Genomic DNA, 23,747 nt, shown 5'->3' on the forward strand with positions numbered 1-23,747 from the left:
GTTATGGAAAACTCCATGTATTGCTTTCCAAAATGGTACTATAAGGGGGCACTCCCACCAAATGTGCAAAACCGATCCCCCTGACGACCCACAACGCCAGCAACGCCAAACATAGCATGGAGACGTCACGGCTTGCGATACCACTGTGTCAGAAGCTTGTAAGAAAGCTCCTGGGTTCGCGTGTTAATACAGCATGTATGTGTCAGGTGAAAAATCTTTGCCCACTCTTCCCTGGATAAGGACACATCAAGAGCATTTTTCCATTTACCTACAAAAGAAGGCAAAGAGTCCCCGTCTACCGAAATGAGGAGCCTCTATAAGGCAGAGATGCCATGTGAAAGCACGAATAAGGCTATGCTTTTGCGGGATAGAATCAACATAGTTTCGTAGTTGCAAGTATTACAGAATATTTAAAACGGGCGGTGTCCTGTCAGCAAATAATGTAGAGAGGGGTAAAATCTAAAGGTCCAAGCATATAGGAGCATAACGTCTCGAGAGCAGAAATGTCCCTCCATTCAGGACCGGGGGGGGAGGTTAAAGGGGAGGCACTTCCTCTGGGGCTTCTATGACGGAGTGCCGACATGAAATGACCTTCCGGTGCTCCATCAAAGAAGCCCAAGCGGAAGTACTGGGCAGAAGCGCAGGTTGTTTGCGCACATCACGCAGACGTTCACCGGCTGCCAGATAGGATTCCCAGGGTAATCAGGGTCGTCTTATAATTGAGCAAATACGGTAGTAACATTGGAATGGAGAAAGTCATAGATTTTGTAGTATTCTACAAAAAAGTCTGTGATGGATACCATTAAACACAAACAGATGAGAAAAAAAAAACAAAACATTAAAGTGCTTTCGGCTTGTTATAACTGTGTACCAATGATCATTTCTTCTTCAGCTTCGGTGTCCGGCCAAAGGAATAACAAAAACAGAAATGTCATCTACAGAGGCTAGTGAACCATTAGGTAGTCTCCAGTTGTTTTCCTTGAGGATCCCTCTAGTTCGAAGAACAAGCTCTTGGGCCACAAGGCTATACCTGTATTAGAAAAATAACTTTTAAAAAAAATGTTCCCCATCCATTCTACATACATTATATGGGATTGGAACTACTCTCTAGAAAAGTTATTTACAGACCAAGCATCGTGATACAACCATAGTTCTCATACTGGCTACATTTGGCCCTCAAACCAAACACATGCCTCAGCACTAACAGGGTTATAGAATAACACCAAACTAGGTCATAAAACGACATTGTAAGATCATATGTGAACTGTGAATGCACAACCAATAAAGGTAATAACCACAGACACACTGTTAAAAAGTTCAGTGAAGATGGGCCGTAAAAAAATCAAAACACACCACCTGTACTTACCTGTTTGGTAGGTAATTCTCATGAGATGCAAATACCCTTTGTACAATATCAGCTACTTCTTGGTCACTAATAACATCCCATAGTCCATCTGTGCCCAAGACCATGACATCATCTGTGCTGGGCTCGCATACTGTAAGGTCATAAACTTTCACCTATGGATGAAAGATGTTTGTTAACAGGCTTATGAGAGGCAGCTTTTGTCTGTGTAGCCACCATACTGTTAGTGTTGTATTTCATATTTGCCTCCCAAAAAAATTGCCAAGAATACTTACATCTGGGACACAGGAAAGGAAAGGCTTGATGTAAATGTTGGAATTGTACACTTTAAGGTCATGGTCTCCAAGTCCTCGAGTCACTCCAATAGTGGCCATAACTCTAGCCTAGTTATTTAAAATAAAAAAATAGTTTTTTCTGTCTTAATATATTATTAGAAATTGAGATTTCATTTTATTTGCCAACCTGCCCCTAGTTATGTTCATCTGCCCCCCCTAGATATGCCTTATACCCCCTATATGCCACTCAGCCCCCCTAGATATTCCTTATACCCCCCTACATGCCACTCTGTCCCCCCAGACTTACCAATGTATCCCCAGACTTGTCCCCCGTGCTTCAGACTCCCTGGTGTCGAGCTGGTGAACGTCTGCGCACTGTGCGTAGATAACCTCTGCTGCGTCCTGGCACTTTAGCCACGGCTTCTATGAATGAGCACTGGAAGGTCACGTCACCCATAGAAGCCCTGACGAAAGTGCCCGGCAGCAGCAGAGGTTGTCTGCGTGCATTATGCAGGCGTTCACCGGCTGCCAGAGGAGGATCCAGTTCCACTGCAGTGGTGCGGGGCATCTTGATGTCTTATAGTCAGACCTCTATTTGAGGTTGGATTACAAGACGACCTTGAATATATATAAATATATATATATATATATACACACAGTATATATATATATATATATATATATATTTATTTTTCCCCAGAGCATTTGCTTTGAAAAAAACCTCTTCTTATATTTTAACAAATACGATATACATTAGCCCTAGTACTACAAGTAAAATAATATTTTAAAAAATTTAACAACCCCCAAACCCCTAGTAATATTAAAAAATACAATATTGGTTAATATGCAAAAGATGATTATAGAACATAGAATAATATGTATGTTGGTATTACTGTAATCAGGCAATGTGTCTGAATATAAATTGGGCCATTGTTCAGCAGACATATTAGCGCTATTATTATTTTTTATTTATTTCTATAATTTTAAATAAGCCCCTGCTTAGCTTAAATAATGTATAAATAGTGTGGGAAAAGCGAATCATGGTTGATCATATATATGGTAAAAATGACACCAAAAAATCCCAACCACCCTGTCCTAAAGGGGTTAAACAGTAATTATTACCTTTTTCCCTTGCCCATAGATAAGTGGAAATTTCATATCGTCTTCCACAATGGTTTTGTAGGCCCTGTAAAATTGAAAATAATTATAAGGATATTGAGCTACATCTTTATTAACATAACTTTGCGTTTAGTAACACATATAGATATACCATAAAAATGACAATATAATGCTAAAAAAAATAAAATTAACAACCGGTGGGTAAGTTGTCAGCCATTATTTATAAGCAACATGTTCTATAGTACCCTGAGGATTTCATGTGTCCTAGAACAGTGTTCTTCAAACATTTTGTCCCATGACAGTTTAGAGTGATATCACATACAATCATGACGTAATTCATGTGCTTGCATGGGAAAGCAGGTACGTTTTGGTTCATGGTACAAGCCCAGTATCAGATCAAAGTTTTAAAATATTGTTGTGTTTTTTTTTTTTTTTTTTAAATAGTTCTAGTTTTAATATAGTGTTTTCAATCAGGTGTATATTAGCAATTTTCTGGCTCTGTTATGCCGGTGAACTTGACTTATCATACTGCCTGCCAAAAACAATTCAATGGCTCATCGTTAATCACTCAGATGGTCAAAAAAGGCAAAGGACTACATAGGATTACTGTAAAGCAGACCTGGGCAAAGCACGGCCCGCGGGCCACATCCGGCCCGCTGAATAGCTCGGACCGGCCCGCAAAGAGTGTCCTGGTGACTCACCAATGAGTCCGGTGTCCCCCCCCGCCCCGGTCACTTACCTTAAACTCCTGTGTTGGAAGCGTTTGTCTCGGGTGCCGGCGCTTTACGCTGGGCGTCGGCATATGACGTCAGACGCCGGCGATCAGCAGTGAAGCGCCGGCACCCGAGACAAACGCCTCACGCTTCCAACACAGGAGTTTAAGGTAAGTGACCGGGGCGGGGGGGGAGATCCTGAGAAGGGGGGGTTAGGGAGTTAAGAGGGGAGATACTGAGAAGGGGGGGTTAGGGAGTTAGAGGGGAGATACTGAGAAGGGGGGTTAGGGAGGGAGGTCTTACTGTGTGTGTGTGTCTTACTGTGTTTGTGTGTGTGTGTCTTACTGTGTGTGTGTGTATCTTACTGTGTCTGTGTGTGTCTCACTGTGTCTGTGTGTGTCTTACTGTGTCTGTGTGTGTCTTACTGTCTGTGTGTGTCTCACTGTGTCTTACTGTGTCTGTGTGTGTCTTACTGTGTCTGTGTGTGTCTTACTGTGTCTGTGTGTGTCTTACTGTGTCTGTGTGTGTCTCACTGTGTCTGTGTGTGTCTTACTGTGTCTGTGTGTATCTTACTGTGTCTGTGTGTGTCTCACTGTGTCTGTGTGTGTCTTACTGTGTCTGTGTGTGTCTTACTGTGTCTGTGTGTGTCTCACTGTGTCTGTGTGTGTCTCACTGTGTCTGTGTGTGTCTTACTGTGTCTGTGTGTGTCTTACTGTGTCTGTGTGTGTCTTACTGCGTGTGTCTTACTGTGTTCATAGCTTATTCAGTTATTGTAATAAATATTTTAGCCCATTTTTTAGCTCAAAATATTTTTTCCTTTTTTTTCTCCTCTAAAATCTAGGTGCGTCTTATCAGCAGGTGCGTCTTATAGAGCGAAAAATACGGTATGCACTCCGAAGCCTTGTTCATTTTGTTCACTTCTGTGCTGTGCTAATAGTTATTCAGGCCTTACTTATTCAAGCACCTCTACCAATGACGTAGGCTTGAATAACTTTATTAAACAGCACATAAGTTAACAAAATGGACAAGGCTTCGGAGTTTGTAGTTTGTAGAGGTCTGGCCCTCTAAAACCATTCCAATTTCTCATGTGGCCCCATGGGAAAATTAATTGCCCACCCCTGCTGTAAAGGATCGGCTCAGTGTGATAATTGTACAGGCACCCACAATATCAAAGGACTGACAACAATGAGTTAAAACCAGGTTTTTACTACATTACTTCATAGAATTTACATATACTTTATGCTCAATCCAAAATAATTTATAATTTTTTTGTACTTCACGACCTTACAAAGTCTTTGAAATAGCAAATACAATATCGGGTAGTTGTTATTCCTGCACTTCGGTTCCTGTCTTTCAGGTAGGTCTTGTACTGACAGCTGCGGTGAAAAATGTATCTTGCTGTGTTAAGAATTCCCTTTGAAGCTCAAAACATATAAAGGGTATTTTCTAAGAAGGGCAGAGTTGAACCTTCATAAAAAAAAGGTTTTTGTGTAGAGATTAAAGTTTTGTGTCTTGCTGCAACCTATTGTTTCAAGGAGTAAAAATTAAAGCACAGAGGGTATTAAACTATAGTTCCGGGGCTACAGCTTCTCCCTAAAGTGAGTATATTTTTACTGGTCCAAGTATGCACATGAATTCCACAGAACTTTCCATGTTTTGCCCGGACACTCCAGGTGAAATGCCGGTTGACTTTATGGTTGTTAATAGGGCTGCAACTAACGATTATTTTAATAATCGATTAGTTGGCCGATTATTTTTTCGATTAATCGATTAATCGGATAAAAAAAAACAATATGCAAATTTTTTGTTTATTTAAAATAATTTAATGAACTGGATGTTAAAAAACAACTTAAAATTTACATTAAGATTCTTATTTTGTTATGATGTAATAAAAAAACAATATGTTCAAAGTACAAAAACCCAAACACAATATTTATGAAACAAAATAACCCCAAACATTCTGAAAAGAGGTGGACTATTACTGTTCAAGAAACTTTGCACCCGGCACTTTGCACCCGGCACTTTGCACCCAGCCCTGGCACTTTGCACCCAGCACTTTGCCCCACCCCTGGCACTTTGCACCCGGCACTTTGCACCCGGCACTTTGCCCCAGCCCTGGCACTTTGCACCCAGAACTTTGCACCCAGCCCTGGCACTTTGCACCCAGAACTTTGCACCCAGCCCTGGCACTTTGCACCCAGCCCTGGCACTTTGCACCCAGCACTTTGCACCCGGCACTTTGCACCCAGCCCTGGCACTTTGCACCCAGCCCTGGCACTTTGCACCCAGCACTTTGCACCCAGCCCTGGCACTTTGCACCCAGAACTTTGCACCCAGCCCTGGCACTTTGCACCCAGCCCTGGCACTTTGCACCCGGCACTTTGCACCCGGCACTTTGCATCCAGCCCTGGCACTTTGCACCCAGCACTTTGCACCCAGCCCTGGCACTTTGCACCCAGCACTTTGCACCCAGCCCTGGCACTTTGCACCCAGAACTTTGCACCCAGCCCTGGCACTTTGCACCCAGAACTTTGCACCCAGCCCTGGCACTTTGCACCCAGCCCTGGCACTTTGCACCCAGCCCTGGCACTTTGCACTCAGCACTTTGCACCCAGCCCTGGCACTTTGCACCCAGCACTTTGCACCCAGCCCTGGCACTTTGCACCCAGAACTTTGCACCCAGCCCTGGCACTTTGCACCCAGCCCTGGCACTTTGCACCCAGCCCTGGCACTTTGCACTGTGCCCCTGCACCCAGTCTCCAACTCTGCCCTGCACCCAGCCCTGCCCCCACATTCTGCCCTGCCCCCACACTCACACCCTGCACCCACTCTGCTCTGCACCCACACTCACACCCTGCACCCACTCTGCTCTGCACCCACACTCACACTCTGCCCTGCACCCAGTCTCCTGCCCTGCCCCCACACTCACACCCTGCCCTGCATCCCCACCCTGCCCTGCACTCAGTCTCCTACCCTGGCCTGCCCCCCCACCCCCACTCTGCCCTGCATCCCCTGAAACCCCACCCCCACGAATCGCTCTGTGCGAATGGAGCCACTCGCACAGAGCGAACCGCTCTGTGCGAACGGAGCCAATCGCACAGAGCGAACCGCTCTGTGCGAACGGAGCCACTCGCACAGAGCGAATCGCTCTGTGCGAACGGAGCCACTCGCACAGAGCGAACCGCTCTGTGCGAACGGAGCCACTCGCACAGAGCGAACCGCTCTGTGCGAACGGAGCCACTCGCACAGAGCGAACCGCAACTAAAAGAAGGCGCGTGTAGCGGAAGCGGGGAACGCTCGCGGAGGTAAGTAAAAGGAGCCGAGTGCTCCAACAACGAATCGATCACTCGATTAATCGATAACGGAAATCGTCGACAACGATTTCCGTTATCGATTACTATCGATTCGTTGTTTCAGCCCTAGTTGTGAATCTCCCGTTCCAACACATCTCAAAGGGGCTCTATTGGATTGAGATCTGGTGACTGTGGAGGCCACTGGAGTACAGTTCATTGTCCTGTTCAAGAAACCAGTTTGAGATGATGTGAGTTTTGTGACATGGTGCATTACCCTGCTGGAACAATACTTAGCAACAATACTCAGGTAGGCTGTCGCGTTTATACGATGGTCAATTGATACTAAGGGGCCCAAAGTGTGCCAAGAAAATGTCCTTCACACCATTAAACCACCACCAGCAGCCTGAACCATTGATACAAGCCAGGATGGATCCATGCTTTCAAGTTGTTTACGCCAAATTCTGACCCTGCCATCTGAATGTCACAGCTGGAATTGAGACCAGGCAACGTTCTTCCAGTCTTCCATTGTCCAATTTTGGTGAGCCTGTACAAATTATAGCTTCAGTTTCCTTTTTCTTAGCTGACAGGAGTGGCACCCGGTATTGTCTTCTGCTGTTGTAGCCCATCTGCTTCAAGGTTTGATGTGTTTTGCGTTAAGAGATAGTATTTTGCATACCTTGGTTGTAATGAGTGTTTATTTGAGTTACTGTTGCCTTTCTGTCAAACCAGTCTGCCCATTCTCCTCTGATCTCTGACACACAACTGACGCTCACTGGATATTTTCTCTTTTTCGGACCATTCTCTGTAAACCCTAGAGATGGTTCTGTGTGAATCCCAGTACATCAGCAGTTTCTGAAATACTCAGACCAGCCCGTCTGGCACCAACAACAATGCCATGTTCAAAGTCACTTAAATCCCCCTTCTTCCCCATTCTGATGCTTGGTTTGAACTTCAAGTTTTCTTGACTACGTCTAGCAATTGAACAGGTGTACCTAATAAAGTGGCCAGTGAGTGTATATTCCCCCAATCAAGTATTATTAATAAAAACATAAGTAAAGGGGAAGAAACCTGTGATATTTTATACATGTTAATTTGATCCAGATATATCAGAATATAGGCATAATGTTTCGCAAAGTGCAAAGTGCTAGAAAGTAAATAAATTGCAGACTTTTTCTCTAAACCGCTAAATCGTTTCCCCCCTAAACCCCACATATATTTACATATTTTCACCTAAACAATAACATTCCCATATTTTTTCCACTAATTTTCCACTGTATCCCAAAGTTATTTAACCTGACTAATAAATGTAAAAGAAATAGTAATCGAAAGGGTCAAATCCTTATTGGAAACCTCAATTTCAGGAAAGGCCAGTGATGTGCTGTCAGTAGCTTGGTTCAGAGGAGTTTAACATAATGTAATCAACATGATTTATAGTTATGATTTAGATGATAGACTCTCTTACTTCTGTCAAAACACATACTAGTTGGAGAAGAAGGTCACCACAAAGTACAGTTTTCTGAAGTTAGTGAACACAAAATATTACCAGCCTGTCATGGTGTGATCTCGATACAACATTCGCTTTTTGAGTTCCTTCTGCTGAATACGCCTTGGGAACTCTAAATATGTAAACTCATTTCCTAATAGCTCCGGTTTCAAGAAAGCCTAAAATTGAATGATAGTTGATTAAATAAAAATGTGCAGTCTGTGCGTGTTTGTACACATATCTTTAATAGATACATTTACAAATTGACAGTGCTTCTCAACCTTGTTTAAAGTCATCACCCCAGTATCAGCTTTTTTCTTAAAACTCCGAAAATTATAATTCAGTGCTAATGTCAAAAGAGAATGGCAAATTGCATTGTTTTGGAAAAAGCTTGTATCAGAGGGCATCTAGCTCACCCAAATTCTTGCAGGTGGTATATATATATATATATATATATATATATATATATATATATACCACCTGCAAGAATTTGGGGCTTCATAGACAACTATTACATTGTCATTGATGCTAAAGGGGACAATACACAGTATTAAGAACTAAGGGTATGCAGACCTTTGAACAGGGGTTATTTCATTATTTTCTTTTTGTATATGTTTTGTTCTGTTATAAAAAATTTGTTACAAATTAATTTGGTTTTGGTAGCAGTATAAACTGCTTTGTGTGCCCACTATGTAGGAGGTGAGAGTAGGTTCTCACCCTATTGAGAGTGTGCCTTGACGTGGCGGGTGAGCTTAATTATGCTTTGGCCAATTCATATAACCAAAACCTCTCATTTATATATTTGTTGCCAACTTTATTAGGGTGAGAAGCGCAGACAGTATTTTGTTTTTTGTATACATTGTACAGCCAACACACTGTATTTGCAGCATGCTCACACTGTTTGGTAGGCCTCATATTATACATTTGTATTATTTGAGCCTGAGACTAGCTTAGCGCACCGACATTTTTTCTTTTCCCTGTTTGTTCTGTTATAACCTACAGTTGAATATGTACATATATTGGTACATATCAGTGGCGGAACTACCGGGGTGGCAGATTCTCGCACCGGGGCCCTGAGGTTTCTAGTTACGCCCCTGGTACATATATTACCAATTCTCCAAGGGTAAGCAACTGTACATCTCTTACAGGAGACCAAAGGACCTCCACAACCAGGCCATGCTCTTCCACTGCCTGCAAAAATGGGCCAGTGGGACAGCTACCCAATGTTTAATATTCTTATCGTAGATCTGAAAGTTGATGGTATCCTGAGATCACCTAAGGTTACCTCATTGCATATGGGTTGGCCAAAAGTGGGAGAATCGAACCACATATCTGTCTTTTAATCCTTGCTAAATTATATTTTTTATAAAGTCTGGATTTGAAAAGTCAGGAATCTGTTTTTTTCAGGGGAGAGAAGATTCTGGTTCCGCTTCAGGTAAACTACAACCATGATTCTCGCCAATATTTGTCTGGATGTGGCGGAAACCCGTGGGAGCTGTATTTAAACAACAGCTGGTAAGCTACCTGTTGACTGCCAATGTATAAAGCAAACACGCTATACAAACATACTATGTTATTGCATCTAATTGTACTCCTATGTCAAATACAAAAATATTAGACTAACAGTTTTCACCTCTCATTGAAGTCTATTAAATTAAGGGCAGAGTTGTGTTCCCACTTATTAACTTCACTACAGATTATAAATCTTGGCCCTGTATAATGTATAATTAAATTAGTGGGCTTTCTTCACTCTTTGATTTACGCGTTATACAGGGCTGGCCCAACCTTTTGCTGGAAAAATTGGGGTGGACCTAAATTATGAACAGTGAATGTGAACTGTAAAACTACAGTTATTAGTAATACTACTCTTGCTAGGATGGTCACATTGACCATGCTTTCCAGAACACTGCAGTATGTGAGATGTATAAACTTACAGAAAGGAACAAATTAGTCGGTTATGCATCCCCCATACAGCATTTTATCTGGGCTGGTCAGCAATATGTAAAAGTTATATGTATCCTTGAAAACATGTACGACATGGTCATCCTAGCTCTTGCACAAACCTACTGCTACACCTGCTTCTACTGAGCTAGTAGGCCTGGCAATGTAAACCTCCAGGTCAGTCATGCGTATGCCCTCAGATGGTCTACCATTGTCCAATTGCTCTTCTGTCCTGACTTAAGCTAATTTATTGTTATCCTGTTTTCTCATCTTCTGACTATGGCTTGTCTGACTATTCATGTTAATGTAACCAGCAGGTTCTCTGCGATCTGGGATCATTACAGGACCAAAAGCTACTCAAACCCAAGGGCTCAAGCTGCAGGAGTCTTTGGGATTCCAGTGATCTGGCAGCCTACCCTGGCCATCTGTGACTCCTGAAAAACTAAATGTCAACTCAAGAAAAAAGTTATTACCACAAATCGCAATACTCATTACAATCCTATCAAAAAACTCTCCTATTTTCACTAAATACAACATTTTATGCATGATGGAACTAGTACATTGGGTACTTACTAGAAATTGCAGTCTCTGTCTCTCTGTTTCCGGAGTGAACTCTTGTGACATTGGAATTGTTCTCCCCTGCCGGATGATTATGGCTCTGTAATTACACGCAGAAGGATCATTTTTTTTCCTGGAGGCATCTAGTATAGTATTAGAATTATTAATAACAAAACAAAACTGTATGCAGCAACTGTTCAATGCACGTACTACAGAACATATTAAGTACTTACTAGTTTAACAAAAGGAAGTAGATACGAATCTAGGTCTGTAGCACCCTCCAAATGAATTTGCCCCTTTCCACCCCCCCCCAGCTAAATGCCCTGAAGATGTGTTCAGTAGAAAAAAAGACCACTGTTCAACCAAGCAGCCATTCTGTATAGCTGCATGCCTCTGTGCAGAGCATGTTAATAAAATATCTACTGGTGTAAAGCCATTCAATTAATTATGTTGATATACTATATATATATATATAAATATACACAAACATACATACATGCATGCAAAGAGATAATATATAATAAAATTCATACATTCATAAAAACAGATAAGGATAGCATTCAATCAAGCCTTCCTTTCTAGGAAACACTATGTCCTTGCATACTATACACCCCAAATGATGTGCATACTTGGGAACTTTTGGACGTCCTTGTAGGACGTGGACAGGACTACCCTCTGATGTCAATGCGCGGTCCTGCTGACATTGTGGGTGGCCCCGCCTATGTCAGTGGGTGTTCCTGCTGATGTCGTGGGACACACGCGCATTTAATGGGGAAATGGGCGGGAGTGGGGGTGTTTCAGGACCCTGCTCTCGGGACCCGGGTGATTTGGGTGTCCACCTGAGAACCAGAGAAGAAATGAAAGTCTCCCGGCAAAACCCAGGGAGTTCCCAGATATGATATGTCATGCAAAGAAATATACCTGCTGTCTCCTGCATTGGCTACATACAGCTTGCCCATTAGATACACAGCTACTAGAGCACAGCAACCTCCATCAATTTTGTATATAGTCCTTTCTCTTTCAATTTGTTTATCCTGTAAGTAGAGGAGAATATTTTTTATACTCTTGACACACCATTAACACATTATTGTTATTGCATTAATACACTTCAACTGCATTTTCCATAAAAAAATCTGAAGCTGTACACGAAAGTTAAAGGTTTCTACTTAACATACCATAGTCCGTCCTACATCTTTGTTAATTTTACATGGGTGCAGTATTACGGTATGTATTAAATAGGTGATTCTAGGGGCAAAGTTTGAAATATGGCACTAGCACACAAATGAAGCGCTGACCGCACAATTTTACTGGTTGATGAGGGAATAAGGACCCTTTTCAAACTATAAACTGTAACTAATGGCAATCCCCTGCTTCTTTCAATTTGTTACAGCTAAAGCGTGGACCATTTAGCAGTAGAAGCTTTAGTATGAAAGTACTATGGGGTCTGCTCAATAAGAGATGAGTTTTCAGGGACTATAAGGGGTTAAATTTACTGCTGAAACGCAACACCGCCACTCTCCTTCCTCCCTTAAAGCAACTATTTGTGTACAGCAGTAGAACTGCTGTTTGCCTACTGAACCTGTTGTCAGCTTCGTCCCATACCTCTTGGGGATGTCTTGTGTTTAACTGGTTCATCCTGGAAACTGAGAATGCTACAAACTGTGTAATGTGTAAACATATATATTAAATTGGTCTGACCTCACGCGTCTGCATTTCAGCTGATGTTTAAGTATTCCTGGAAGAACTTGCAAAACTTAAAGAGTAATTGAAAAAAAAACAACCCATATAAAAGAGTCATTATAAGTAAAATTTTATGCAAAAAATAAAGATCCAACTGCAAAACACCACTTTAATAATTTTCTTGGTGGATCTGTGTTTAGGACTGTCATTGATAACGGGGCCTTGCTTCCATCTTCCATCCCCACATTTTTACAAACGGCACAGCGCAGCTTAACTGGCCGCAAAATCACTCTGGATCATCACCAATCACTTGCATCCTGTCCAATATATTCTGCGTGCTCACAGAAGTGGCTCCTATACTGTGTTTGTGTTTATACATGTTTGCTGTATAGTCTTGAACTGAAATAACTTAGCATTGACCTTTGATGGCCTATTTTTCAAAATGTGGTCTTATGTTTCCTTTTACTTTATTAAAATATGTAATCTCTTATTCAACTAATTTTACTTTCATTCTTTCACTTTAATTTGCTCTCATATACTCACCATCTCCTTGAAGGCATTTTCAAGTGCACCTATGACAAGACTCTCAGGAAAGACTTGTTTTTCAAGATGAAAGCGAACTGTGGCCTTCAAGGGTGGCTCCATTTTCTCATGAGTCAGAGTGCCCACCACATTCTCGGGTGTTGTTTCCTGCACAAGACAGAGTGGAGCGGCCGCATCGACGGGCTGCTGCAAGATAGACACCAAGTCCCTCAGCTGGTCACAAATGTGATGGTGGAGAAACCTTGATGCGAATGAAGCACATCCACAACCCGCATGACCGTCAAAGAGCCCCCAGTAGTAGAAACGAATTCTGCTTTCGACCTGAAATATCAGAAGCAGCAGTCAATTTCACATGTAAAGTAAAAATTTATTTCCAAGGCAGTTACAGATCTACAGTTTCCTTTGGTGGATGCCTTTCATGTGGTCATTCCAAGTTTTAGTAACAAATACTGATTGATCACTAAATGTTATTGGTGGAAGAGAGACCCATAATTTCAATAGCATTATCCCATGTGTTACCATTAGGTCTTTAGGGACAGTTTAAGTGATATAACCTTGACAGCCCATTCAATCATCTAACCCCACAGTAAATGCCTGGCAGACCACTGAACCAGTAATCATGCTTCAGTTACACAAAACACACACTCTGTTAATATATGTTATTTAAATGCCCTCTCCTATATTACGTTACATTATGGCCCCTAATGCAATGCATTCCACCCCGGAGGAAGAAGACACAATTGATTCCTTTGGTTTAAATGACATCAAACTAAAATAAGCTTTACTGAAATGAGTTCCGAAGTGTTCCGCATAAAAAGGCTGGTGTGCCAATATTTAGAGTAAACGTACAGTACTGTATAAATAGAAAATGGCACAGGTGTTCCTTTAAGATGTTAAGTGAATTTTTAGTTTTGGACAAGATTGGTTGATTTATTGCCTTTAATGGAAGATTCCTTTCTACAGCTGCAATAATGTGAGATTCAACTTCTTTTCTTTTACTTGCATAGGCAGATAAGAACCAGATTTGCCTATCCCATGCATGTTTAAATTAGACTTGTGCATTCGTCTTCGGGCGAACATGAAAACGAACACGAAGAGTGCGTTTTCGTGTTCGTTCCGAAGACACGCCGAAGAGAAGACGGCGGCGGTAAAACGTAGGCGAAGACGAAGACACACACCACGAAGATCTTCGTGATTGTCTTCGTCTACCATTCTCCCCCCCTCTCTTCTAACTTACCTTGTCTTCGCGGCATCGCGGCAGTTCCCGGAAGTGGAAATCCGCAGGTTCGCCGTCACGGGTTACAGGGCAGTGCGAATGAGCCTATTGGTCACCTAAAGGGACCTCCTCTAGCATCAACCAATTGGTTGATGCCAGAGGAAGACCCTGCAGGTGACCAATAGGCTCACTCGCACGGTCTTTGTAAGTTAACCCCTGACAGCGAACCTATGGATTTCCAGTGGCATCTGCAGGGTAAGTTGCAGCATTGGGGTTTTAAAACCCCAATGCTGCAACTTACCCGGCACATCCCACTGGTCTCCCTCCCTGTTCAATTAGTTAAATGTCCGTACGAGCGACTTTATTGGTCGCTCGTACGGACATTTAACCCGGCACAGACTAACTAATTGAACAGGGAGGGAGACCAGTGGGATGTGCCGGGTAAGTTGCAGCATTGGGGTTTTAAAACCCCAATACTGCAACTTACCCTGCAGATGCCACTGGTCTTTAACTAATTGAACAGGGAGGGAGACCAGTGGCATCTGCAGGGTAAGTTGCAGCATTGGTGTTTTAAAACCTCAATGCTGCAACTTACCCTGCAGATGCCACTGGTCTCTCTCCCTGTTCAATTAGTTAAATGCCCGTACGAGCGACCAATAAAGTCGCTCGTACGGACATTTAACTAATTGAACAGGGAGGGAGACCAGTGGCATCTGCAGGGTAAGTTCCAGCATTGGGGTTTTAAATGCAACTTACCCTGCCGATGCCACTGGTCTCCCTCCCTGTTCAATTAGTTAAATGTCCGTACGAGCGACTTTATTGTTCGCTCGTACGGACATTTAATTAATTGAACAGGGAGGGAGACCAGTGGCATCGGCAGGGTAAGTTGCAGCATTGGGGTTTTAAAAGTCTGCACGAGCGACCAACAGAGTCGCTCGTACAGACTTTTAAAATCCCAATGCTGCAACTTACCCGGCAGATCCCACTGGTCTCCCTGTTCTATCAGTTAATAAATGCTAGAACAGGGAGACCAGTGGGATCTGCCGGACAAGTTACGGCACCAGGAGTTTAGCAGTCTGTATGAGCGACCCTATTGGTCGACGACCAATAGAGTTGCTCATACGGACATTTAAACTCCTGGCGCCAGAGCGGCTTTAACCCCATATTAACCCCTTAACTGGGGAAAACGAAGAAAAAACGAACACGAAGAATGTCCACGAATATTCGCCCGAAGAGAAGACAGGACCAGGCGAGTATTCGTGGAATACGAAGTTTTTTTTTCCCGAAGACGAGCACGAAGACGAACACGAAGAGCCCCCTGGTGCCCAAGTCTAGTTTAAATTCCCTTATTGTATTAGCCTCTACCACGTCTGCTGGTAAGCTGCTCCACTTATTTACCACCTCCTCATCAAAGTAAAACGACCTTATATCTATGCCCCTGACCCTCTAGTTTCAGATTATAGCCTCTTGTTCTAACATTTCTCCTCCTTTGAAATATACGTCCCTCCTGTACTTTGCAATCTAATTTGAAGGTGTCCATAACATCCCCTCTTTCTCTTCTTTCCTCCAAGGACATTATTATTGTTGACATGCTCCAAAAAAAAACAAAAAACTGATTAAGTAATAACAAAAAGAAAGACATGATAGTTTAAAACATCCAGTAGTGTAAAAAATTGACTATTTGTTTTAAAGGTAAGGTTTTTGTGTAATGGTGTATATTTCACGTACTGTATGTGCTTCATATTAGGTTTAAGCTAATCACATATGGGATTCAGTACTATAATATATGATGAAGCATATATCCAAGATACCAACCTTATCCAAAGATTGTTGCCTCTTCTGCTCAAGCTGCACTGATTCTTCGCAATTGTCATTGAATTCTTCATCTCTACTTTGCACAATTACATATTCACAGCAAGCCTGATCCTCATTATATTGACTTTTTCCTGCATTGATCACTCTAAAATAAAAAAAGATATAATGACACAAAATTACGCTGGTGAGAGATATGCACAGGAGGGCCATTGTGTTAAAAAGCTATAGCATTTTTACTGAGATTTGTGACTTTATTGAGGGTCATGTAACAAGGCTAGTAAGAAGTGAGACGTAAATGTCAAAAGTCCTACTTACACTAGATATCCCATTGGTTGTGTATGGTATTGATAGTAAAACACACAGGGCATCTGGCACCAGTCCAAAATCTCTTAACTCCTTCGCGGCGGTTGACACTGGAGGACATAGTACTACGTCCTGGCACTTTAAGCATCGGCACGGCTAAATAACTTCCTGTCCATGGTAAATCAATCTCCTGGTCTCCCAACTGTTAGCTAGGACCAAAATATATGGGAGAAGCTAGAGCTATATGAACTCTATAAGCACTATCATGGCAGTGTTTCAGGATCACTGGTGTCCAGAGGCATATTTACCTTTCCCGCTGTCCTAAGTCTAACCTAGGGCTATGCCACTTGCCACCCATCCATGCGGCTGTCCTGTCTACTGGGACTTAGGATATGTTCTTTTTAAAGGAGGTGCTACACAGCTATCCATAGTGTTAATGGGTCAGTTGGGGAGATCAGTGATCTCCCTTTTAAGCGGCTCAACCCCCAATATACTCTGCACTTGTGGCTTAGTGGAGCTCAATGCCAGCTGTATTACATCCACTACTAGACAAGCTAATGCCCAAGGCAAGGCTTAAAAGGGAGGCCCTCTGTGACACTTTAAAAAAAAATTTTCTTTAAAAAAGCACCAAACTTTTAGAGTGCGGCCTATACACGGGGGCGGCCTATATCCGAGCCAATACCGTACTACAGCTTATAAAAAATGATATACCTGTCCCTCTAACCGCTTCAGAATATAAATGGCCTTAGTTGCAACTTGACAGAAAATCAATATTAGGTTATCCATGTTATCACGTAACAGTGACATACACTAGTTCAAGAAATAGTGAGGGACATAACTTATGTTCCTTCATCTGTTCTACATCGTCTCTAACCAGAGAGCAAGTTATCAGCCCCAAGGAGATGCTGTGAAATTATACTCCTCGTGTATTTTGGGTCATTTTGGAGAGCGGGGAAGGCCTGTGGTAAATTGAAAATTTAAGATTTGTTCTCCTGGTATTCAATGGGTACCAAAGATACTTCAGTGGTAAGAGAAACATAATGCTGATTTTTTCCCCACAAATCTACTATGTTTTACTGTTCAGTAAACTAAAGAAATCCGTTCACAGATTTTGTGTGATTCCTCCGCGTTCTCTTTGGTTAAAAACAAACATTATTGTTTCAACATTAAATACAATACCCTATATAGAAATGTGGGTTAGACATGGGTTCAATTAATTTGGTACCAATAAACTTCCTGTGTCTGCAGGTTGCCTCAGTAGGCAGTCAAGTGATATTTCAGGTGCCCTTCCCGGCTCAAACATCTCGATGAGCTGACTTCTGATGGCAATGCTAATTAATTCCTGCTTTCCAATGAAATATTTCGCTCCATAGTCAGAATGTCCATCTGGGTGATTATAACTGAGCCATTCTATTGGCAGTACCATCAGGAGTAGGGGTGCTTGCCTACTATATCCGACTAGAACATGCAACTGACATACCAGTAATTTAACATTTTGGTGGAAGTTATGCTGTAGATCTCGGCTTCCTTGAGGAAAACCTTGAAATTAAACACCTCCAAATTAATTATGTGTTATATGAACATATTAATTATAATGTGTTAAAATATAAATGACAAATATAAGGAGTTTTGATATATACATTTTGACTGTATAATTTGTATATTTTAGATTTTTAGCGATGATTAAAGCTGAGAATACCTCAGCTCCCCATATATATCAATTTAACCCAAATTTCCTTAGGAACAACAGGATATACAAAGGTCTAAATTGTTTAGCAGAGGTAATTTAACATTTTACTGCAGCTCCTAAAGTATTTAAAAAGAATATTTCCAACTGTTTTTGCAACTAGCCTATTATAATTACACCTACGCTACTCTACGTAGCATTCTTCACCCTTATTTCCCTGAGTTTAATTTGCTACAATTAACATAGAAGGGAAGATATTGTTCAAGATGTACCATGAGAAAATAGCAGTGATTAGCTTTAATTGGCATCTATTCTTAAAAAGATATGACTCAAGATAAACTATGACTACTGCAGATAAATACAATTGAATAGCAACCAACCACGGATTTTTAACACTTTTTAGCCAAAAGTGGATCTGTCAAGCATGACCCCAAATCATTCCTACAATTTACACATATATGCGCAAAGGAGACAGAACAGTCCAAGATGAGCAAGTAGATACATTTAATGAATTCAAGTATTAAAATACCAGTATTGGTGTAAAATATTTTGTTGTCAGTCCATGCATTATAAGAAGAGATGTAGGTCCAAACGTCTACTTGGATGCCCGATTACCTAAAAAACATCCCCAAAGAAACAGAAGCAAAGACCATGGTGTGGAGACGTATAAAATGTGAAAAAATAATGAATAAAAATGTAAATTCAACCCTTGCCTTTAGGGGGAGCTATACCCTGTTTCCTTGGGGTATAGTGCTTGTTTCTGCTTTCCCTTGTTCTTACTCCAGAAACAGGAAAGTTCTTGAAATAGAGATAGCAAACTCACATAGTGTGATACTGTAAGTTGTTTTTTTTTCCAGAAGAAAGCCCCAGGTTTTCTCCGGTAATGTGATTTTGTAATTTTTCTCCCGAAAAAAAAGAGCTTCTTTTTCCACGAAGTGAGTACAAGAGTAAGCACCCTGTAGGAGCAGGACACAGCGCCCCCCAAAGGCAAGAGTTTAAACTGCATTTATAAATATAACTAGGGATACAGTATTAATCTTTGAAATCCAATTTCCTCCTTCATTCCTTGACCCATGGGGGTTGTATAACATGGTACAAAAAGATGCAATAAGTAGTACCAGTATTTAATATGTTGCTGCATGATTGGATGTTTTAAAATATATATGGTATACTGTTACATAAATAGCTATGAATTATTCATGAAATCGTCTAAAAAAAAAAGAAACAAATTATGTGTGACCATTTCAAACAGTACAATGCAAACCTATATTAAAAAATGCTGGATACTGATTATCCATTACAGCAGGGGTGGGCAATTAATTTTCCCATGGGGCCACATGAGAAATTGGAATGGTTTTAGAGGGCCAGACCTCTACAAACTACAAACTCCGAAGCCTTGTCCATTTTGTTAACTTATGTGCTGTTTAATAAAGTTATTCAAGCCTACGTCATTGGTAGAGGTGCTTGAATAAGTAAGGCCTGAATAACTATTAGCACAGCACAGAAGTGAACAAAATGAACAAGGCTTCGGAGTGCATACCGTATTTTTCGCTCTATAAGACGCACCTGCTGATAAGACGCACCTAGATTTTAGAGGAGAAAAAAAAGGAAAAAATATTTTGAGCTAAAAAATGGGCTAAAATATTTATTACAATAACTGAATAAGCTATGAACACAGTAAGACACACGCAGTAAGACACACACAGACACAGTAAGACACACACAGACACAGTAAGACACACACAGACACAGTGAGACACACACAGACACAGTAAGACACACACAGACACAGTGAGACACACACAGACACAGTAAGACACACACAGACACAGTGAGACACACACAGACACAGTAAGACACACACAGACACAGTAAGACACACACAGACACAGTGAGACACACACAGACACAGTAAGATACACACACACACAGTAAGACACACACACACAAACACAGTAAGACACACACACACAGTAAGACCTCCCTCCCTAACCCCCCTTCTCAGTATCTCCCCTCTAACTCCCTAACCCCCCCTTCTCAGTATCTCCCCTCTAACTCCCTAACCCCCCCTTCTCAGTATCTCCCCTCTAACTCCCTAACCCCCCCTTCTCAGGATCTCCCCCCCCGCCCCGGTCACTTACCTTAAACTCCTGTGTTGGAAGCGTGAGGCGTTTGTCTCGGGTGCCGGCGCTTCACTGCTGATCGCCGGCGTCTGACGTCATATGCCGGCGCCCAGCGTAAAGCGCCGGCACCCGAGACAAACGCTTCCAACACAGGAGTTTAAGGTAAGTGACCGGGGCGGGGGGGGACACCGGACTCATTGGTGAGTCACCAGGACACTCTTTGCGGGCCGGTCCGAGCTATTCAGCGGGCCGGATGTGGCCCGCGGGCCGTGCTTTGCCCAGGTCTGCATTACAGGGTCAATAGATGAGTTTTGTAGGCTTTCTAGCTCTGATATGTACTTTTATTTACACTTGAAGAATGGTTTTCTGCTTCACTAGTCCTAACTACTGAACCCTAACCAGTGCCTTGAAAGCAAAATAATTATTTAAGGAACGTTGCACTCATTTTATTCCCTGTGTGACGTTTTCTTAGCAGTCACATGTTTAAAAGTATATATTTAGATTTTCAATAAACTACAGAAAACAATATTTTTAGATGGTGTTGAAAAAAATTCAAAACAGCCGAATATTGCAGTGTTCTCCGGATTGAACAGGAAGTAACAACAACCACTGATATCACCATGATCTGAGGCCGATTTCCAAAACTCTTGGGCGGATTTATATCCCTATGTACAGTATGGGACAAAAAGCAGGGATTAAAGGGACAATTTAAAGTCCCCGGCAGCCTCACAAAAAAAGAATACATATTAACCTCTCATGGACAACACAAAAAACATTTTGGTCCTTTAGTGTTAAAAAATATACTTTAAGGGGTTAAAGTACTTTCTGAGTACTTGATTGACTGATAGGCTTCTCTAAACGTCTGGGGTTGTTGGTTCCCTTGTGCAGAGAAACTGTACCTCTCATTTCGGTTCTAGACTGCCCTTTTGGGTGGGATCGGAGTGATATGTAGATGGGAGATTTTTTTCTCTGTAATGGCGTTAGAGGGCTAAAAATTACCCCCTTAATGACAAAGCCCGTACATGTACGGGCTCAAAATGCATTGTTTTCAATGGGTTTAGGGACCGAGGGGTTAAGATGCTCCCAAACAGGAAAGCACCGTAAGACAGGCCTTTAAAGGTGCTGTCTGTTCCTGGTGAGCATCTCATTTCCTTTTGTATGGCATTCTCTGCCAATGCTGCCTTGTGCTGCATGTAAAGGAGCACTGCCCTGGGGCAAACCTCTGTGACTCAGGTGCCCCTACCAACTTTATTATAAAAAAATACATCTAAACAAGCTCTGTGGTCAGCCTTTCCAAGAACCATTTGTATCTATATGAAGGACAGATGGATCTCAGATAAGGTGACCCTGTAGCGCTGCGTTGAAAAAGCATCGATTCCCAGAGGATAACGTTTTTTGGAAAACGTTCTTTCAACGCTGTGTTTTAGAAACCGAATCTGATCAACAAAAACTAAGAGCGAAGACTTTTGACTTCCTTTTGTGGGCAGGAGAGACCAAAATATTTCCATGTACATATATGACACATCAAGTCTTGTGACTTAGGGTTAGTAGGATAATTGTTACAAGTGTTCATGTTCCTCTTATTGTTGAATTACATATTTTAACACTCCTTGGTCTTGTCTTAGACTTAGGATAGCTTCATGCCTATCCCATGAATGTTTAAATCATCTCACTGTATAAGCCTATACCACTTCTGCTGGAAGGCTCTTCCATTTTTTTGCCACACACTCTGTAAATTAAAACATCCTTACTTTACATCTAACCATCCGACCCTCTAGTTTTAGATAATGGCCTCTTCTTTTAGATAATGGCCTCTTCTTCTAATGTCTCTTCTCCTTCCAGACTTCCTCCTGGACTTTGTTACATTTCTTTAAGTATTTAAATCTCCTCATCTTTCTCTTCTGTCCTGCACGTTATACATATTGAGATAACTTAGTCTTTCATGATCATTTTTATACTGCAAACCAATCAAGGTTTACCTAGCCCTCCTCTGAACTCTCTCCAATATGTCGATATCCTCCTAGAGATGGGGTCTCCCACAACACTGTAGGTCTGACCAGAGATCTGTAAAGTGGCAGAATCACCTCCCTCCTTCTGCTCTTAATGCCTCTAGCTATACAACCAACCACCCTTCTTGCCTTTAAGTCCTTGTAAATAATTAGTTCCAAGTAATTAACCATAGCGAACATGCACATTTGACATTCATTTTTTTCATTTGCTTACCGTGTAGCTGAGATTCATACATTTTTTACTTTCTGAACCTAACATTTGAAAATTCTATATAATAATTATAATAATAACTCCATGCATTTGTCAACCCATGGCAATGCCCTGATAACTTTATATGGTCCATGTTGCTGTAACATGGCATTATAAGGTATGGAAGAGGTGTATAGGTGATCCCACCACCTTCTATTATAAAGGGTCCTGTATATGATGTATTTGATGAATAGATATACAGATGATTGATATTTAGATAGATAACATGAAGGGACAGAAGATTAATCACATGGGGCACTTTCTGTATAATTAGAATTCAAACTCATACACACACACATACATACTAACACCGGTTATATATGCGCATAGGATTACAGGGCACTCCGTATTGTGATAGTGTATTAAAGCACTACTCACTCTGCATAGCCGGTGCCCCAGTGCAGGTCGCCGGGGGACTTGAGGCTCAGTACCGTCCTTGCAGTGTGATCCTTGGATCCCTGGAGCTCCTCAGGTGTCAGATTTAAGAAGGCAGGCCGGCAGGTAAGCGGGGAACTCGGGATCCGGGCCTCGGGGTGCTGCTGGTCCGGGGTGCAGGTGGCAGGCTGCGTGCTGTGCTTGTAGGACAGAGACTCCACCAGCCCGGACACGGCTGCCCGGACCTTATTGATCATTACCGAGGAACGCAAGAGATGTATAATAGAGAGCGATCCGTAATAGCTAGAGTTAGCGGGGTGCCGGGGGGTTTATCTGCGCACAGCACCTCCCGATCATCAGAGGTAGGTAGTTAAAATGCCCCCTCAGCACACAGCACGTCCCGGGACTGCACACAAGGACACACGGATGCGTCCACAGGGGCACTAGAAGGTGACACCCATCTCGTTACACAGGGCTACGTGCCTGCCCACCACTTCTACTCAAGGCGTTCATACTCCGCCCTCCAACATTGTTTTCTCTGTTGACCTGCATGACTTCCTTAAGTTTTGCGATGCTATGTGTCCTTTCCCAATGAGACTACTGCAACCTGTCAGGATCACACTGCCTCCATCCACCCGCCTTATGATGTCTCCATCTCAAATGCAGTCCCGTAGTCCTATATAATGTCCTAAAGTATCCACATAGATTTACATAAAATATATTAAAACGTGTAGATAATTTGTGGAAATGCTAATAATGAGTAGACTGGGGTCCAGCAGACTTTGTTTTTTGGAAAATGTCACAGTCTTTAGGAAACCTAAATGCTTATGTAGTCTGCAACCACATTTCTAAATGAATACATATTTACAGAAATAACGAATGAATTTTTACTGTTGTAAATGGATTTTTACAGTAAACTATAAACTTATGGATTTTTACAGTTTTAAGTTAATAGATCTGGAATTTATTAGTATCCCTTCTGTATGCATGTACATAAATAA

General features: G+C 41.9%; 1 protein-coding gene across 1 annotated transcript; it reads right to left on the reverse strand.

The window, feature by feature from the left end:
• Positions 1–888: 888 nt before the first annotated feature.
• LOC149298358 (protein phosphatase 1J-like) lies at positions 889–23,003 on the reverse strand. Its single transcript, XM_089487508.1, has 10 exons — positions 22,750–23,003; positions 16,039–16,144; positions 12,969–13,289; positions 11,667–11,779; positions 10,761–10,845; positions 8,307–8,425; positions 2,761–2,824; positions 1,639–1,746; positions 1,367–1,518; positions 889–1,030 (listed from the first exon to the last, which is right to left on the reverse strand). Exons 1-10 carry the CDS (start codon positions 23,001–23,003, stop codon positions 889–891), a joined length of 1,464 nt encoding a protein of 487 aa, XP_089343634.1.
• Positions 23,004–23,747: the final 744 nt, after the last annotated feature.

This window comes from Sceloporus occidentalis, unplaced genomic scaffold, assembly GCF_023333645.1.
Source record: "Sceloporus occidentalis isolate IW3139 unplaced genomic scaffold, rSceOcc1.0.p SCAF_33, whole genome shotgun sequence".
In the NCBI taxonomy this organism is placed as follows: domain Eukaryota; kingdom Metazoa; phylum Chordata; class Lepidosauria; order Squamata; family Phrynosomatidae; genus Sceloporus; species Sceloporus occidentalis.

What these genes read in the sequence shown, in the direction of transcription:
- LOC149298358 (XM_089487508.1), bottom strand. Translation starts at nt 23,003, where the DNA reads ATGATCAATAAGGTCCGGGCAGCCGTGTCCGGGCTGGTGGAGTCTCTG. An exon ending in GCCAATGCAGGAGACAGCAG is followed by an intron (nt 10,846 to 11,666) that starts GTATATTTCTTT and finishes GTGTAATTACAG; the next exon opens with AGCCATAATCATCCGGCAGG. An exon ending in GACAGAGACTGCAATTTCTA is followed by an intron (nt 8,426 to 10,760) that starts GTAAGTACCCAA and finishes ATTCAATTTTAG; the next exon opens with GCTTTCTTGAAACCGGAGCT.